The 2,450-nt window shown below is 59.2% G+C and overlaps 1 protein-coding gene across 1 annotated transcript; it reads left to right on the top strand.

The window, feature by feature from the left end:
• The first annotated feature begins 752 nt into the window (after positions 1-752).
• Positions 753-1,703, top strand: LOC106887622 (caltrin-like protein 2). Its single transcript, XM_014941253.1, has 3 exons — positions 753-902; positions 1,071-1,232; positions 1,432-1,703. Exons 1-3 carry the CDS (start codon positions 839-841, stop codon positions 1,434-1,436), a joined length of 231 nt encoding a protein of 76 aa, XP_014796739.1. The 5' UTR covers positions 753-838; the 3' UTR covers positions 1,437-1,703.
• The last annotated feature ends 747 nt before the right edge of the window (positions 1,704-2,450 follow it).

Below are 2,450 nucleotides of genomic sequence, written 5' to 3' on the forward strand. Positions count from 1 at the left end.
GAGAAGATGGAAGCCTGAAGGCTGATGAGATCTTTGCCCTCTGGGCCAGGACTACAGTCCCTTGTCCCTAGAGCCATCAGGAGCAAGGGCTTGGTCACAGCAGGGATGTTTGGCTGGTGACAGGGCTTTATGGAGCTAATGCTCCTACCCCAGTGAGGCCACTCTCTTCCAGCACCAACCTGCTTCCCACATGGCAGCAGCCTCCCAGAGAGAATGTTGGGGTTCAGGTGACCCCCACAGAGCTTGGGAAAGACTCATTCTTGGCTAAGCCAAGGCTGCTTTCCCCATGGGTGGCATAAGCAAGTGTGGGGAAAGGAGGACCCAGCAGGGATTGTGGCTGGGGCAGGTTTCCTCTGGAAAAACCTCAAAGAATCATCCCTGGGAAGGCACAAGCAGCCCCACGTGGATCTGGATTGTGCTGTAAGGTTTGGTTTGCAGGTCCATGTGGAAGCAAGGTACAGAGGGTAAACCCACATCACGGACCCCCAGAAGGGATCACAGCAGTCACCACAATGGTTTCTCCTGGAGAAACATATCTGCCCAGGAGAAAGCAGCTCCACTGCCTCCAGGCTGCTTGGAAGATGATGTCCTGGACCATCTTCCCTTGGCTTGTCCCTCAGCCCCAGGTGTGGCTGCAGGGAACAGTTGTGCAATGGAATAACAGCTTTTTGAGCAGTTGAACAATCCTGTTTGTGTCTTGTGCAAAAGGCTTCCGGAAACCACAATGCAACAGCAGAGGAAAGGGGTACAAACATCAGGACGTGCCCATCCTCCCCAAGGGTTTAAATGTTGGTGCCCCCCAGCTCCCCACGCTCACACCTCTCGGGGACACGGCAGCATGAAGTCGGTGGCCGCCCTCCTGCTGGTGGGGATGCTCATCCTCTGGACAGAGCTGCCGACAGGTACGAGATGTCCTGGGATAAGGGGCAGGGAGGAAAAGCCCAGGGGCTGGGAAGGAGCCATGTTTGCAGGGATGGGAGGGGAGAGGAAGGGATTATTTTCAGGGGGGGCATCTCCCCAGTGCCCCTCAGCTCTGGCAGCCTGGAGCAAACATCTCCTTCTTCTTACAGGTAGTGCCTGGTCCTGCCCACCCGTCCGCATCGTCTGTGCCATGCACAACCCTCCCAACCAGTGCTACACCGACCGGCAGTGCCCACGGTACCACAAGTGCTGCCCGTCCTTCTGCGGGAGGAAATGTCTCTCACGGCGGTCTACCCTCCCCATCTCCTACGGTAGGATCTCAGGAGCCCCCCATCCTGCTCCCACCTCCCTGGGTAGCAAAGGGGGGATACAGTGATGGTGGCTCTGGGCAGGGAAGCCGTGTCCAGCTGCCAGAGCCCTCCACTGCCAAGCTGGTGGGGGGGCTGATGGCCAAACGGGTGGGCTGGGGTCACTCTGACCTGGGCTGTTGCTTTCTCTCCCTTTCCCCAGCATGAGCTCCTGCTCCCAGGACAGACCCAGGGTCTTCTCAGCATCCCCGTGCCACCTTGGCACCAGCCAGCTGCCCACGCCTCTGCTAAGGCTTGTCCTGCCCGATGCCAGCTCCTGGGAGGATGGGACAGCCACCAGCCCACGCTCAGAGACCACCTCGGCTCCGGGACCACCCCGCTGACAGCTGCCTCACGGGGTTACCTGCCGCCTGCTCGTCCTCTCCCTCTGCTTCCCCACTGCTCCTTTAGCAAATAAAAGAACTTGTCCCAGGGGTGCTCACGATGTGCAACTCCTTTGCCCACCTCCTCCAGGCTCATCCCAGCACACACTCCCACCACTGCTTTCACCCCAGAACTTCTCCCTGGGGAAGAGGATGAAAACAGTCCAGCTGTGCACCTGGAGTGTGGGCAGGGGCTGGGTTTGGGGGAACAGATCCATCCAGAGGCAAAAAAACCCCAGGAGGAGAGGGTAATGGGGAGGGGTTGGAGCAAAACACAATGGGATGATTTAAGGGATGCTCCTGGAGGGCTTTGAGGGGCCCCGGAGAGCAGCGTGTCCCCCCCTCCCTGGGCACACCCCAAGGCAGGCAGGGCTGGGGGCAGGGGGGACAGAGCATCCCTATGGGTACCACACATGGGGCACGGCTGGAGGGCAGAGGAGGGGGGTTACATAGACCTAAACCCCAAGTGGTGCTGAGCCCCCCACCACTCGCTGAACCTGAGCTGGTGGGGAAAACTCAGCTGAAGAGAATTGCCTGAGAAAGCCTCCAGCCAGGGCACAAAACCACAGCTCCAAGGGGTTCTTCTGACTTTAGTTCAGCTGAGTGCTGGGGCCAAAAATCCAGGAAATGCTGAGAAACACCAGCAGGAGAAAGTGTGTGCAGCCTGAGGGACCTGCCCAGCATCTGCCCATTGCAACAGCAGAGCCAGGCATTGCCACCACGCACAGCAGGGACAGAGCATCACCCAGCCTGTGCCCATGCCCAGCAGACAGCCCCCGCCACCCCATCCCAAACCTCA

This window comes from Calidris pugnax, unplaced genomic scaffold, assembly GCF_001431845.1.
Source record: "Calidris pugnax isolate Ruff unplaced genomic scaffold, ASM143184v1 scaffold55, whole genome shotgun sequence".
NCBI lineage: Eukaryota > Metazoa > Chordata > Aves > Charadriiformes > Scolopacidae > Calidris > Calidris pugnax.

What these genes read in the sequence shown, in the direction of transcription:
- LOC106887622 (XM_014941253.1), top strand. Translation starts at nt 839, where the DNA reads ATGAAGTCGGTGGCCGCCCTCCTGCTGGTGGGGATGCTCATCCTCTGG. An exon ending in CTGGACAGAGCTGCCGACAG is followed by an intron (nt 903 to 1,070) that starts GTACGAGATGTC and finishes TTCTTCTTACAG; the next exon opens with GTAGTGCCTGGTCCTGCCCA.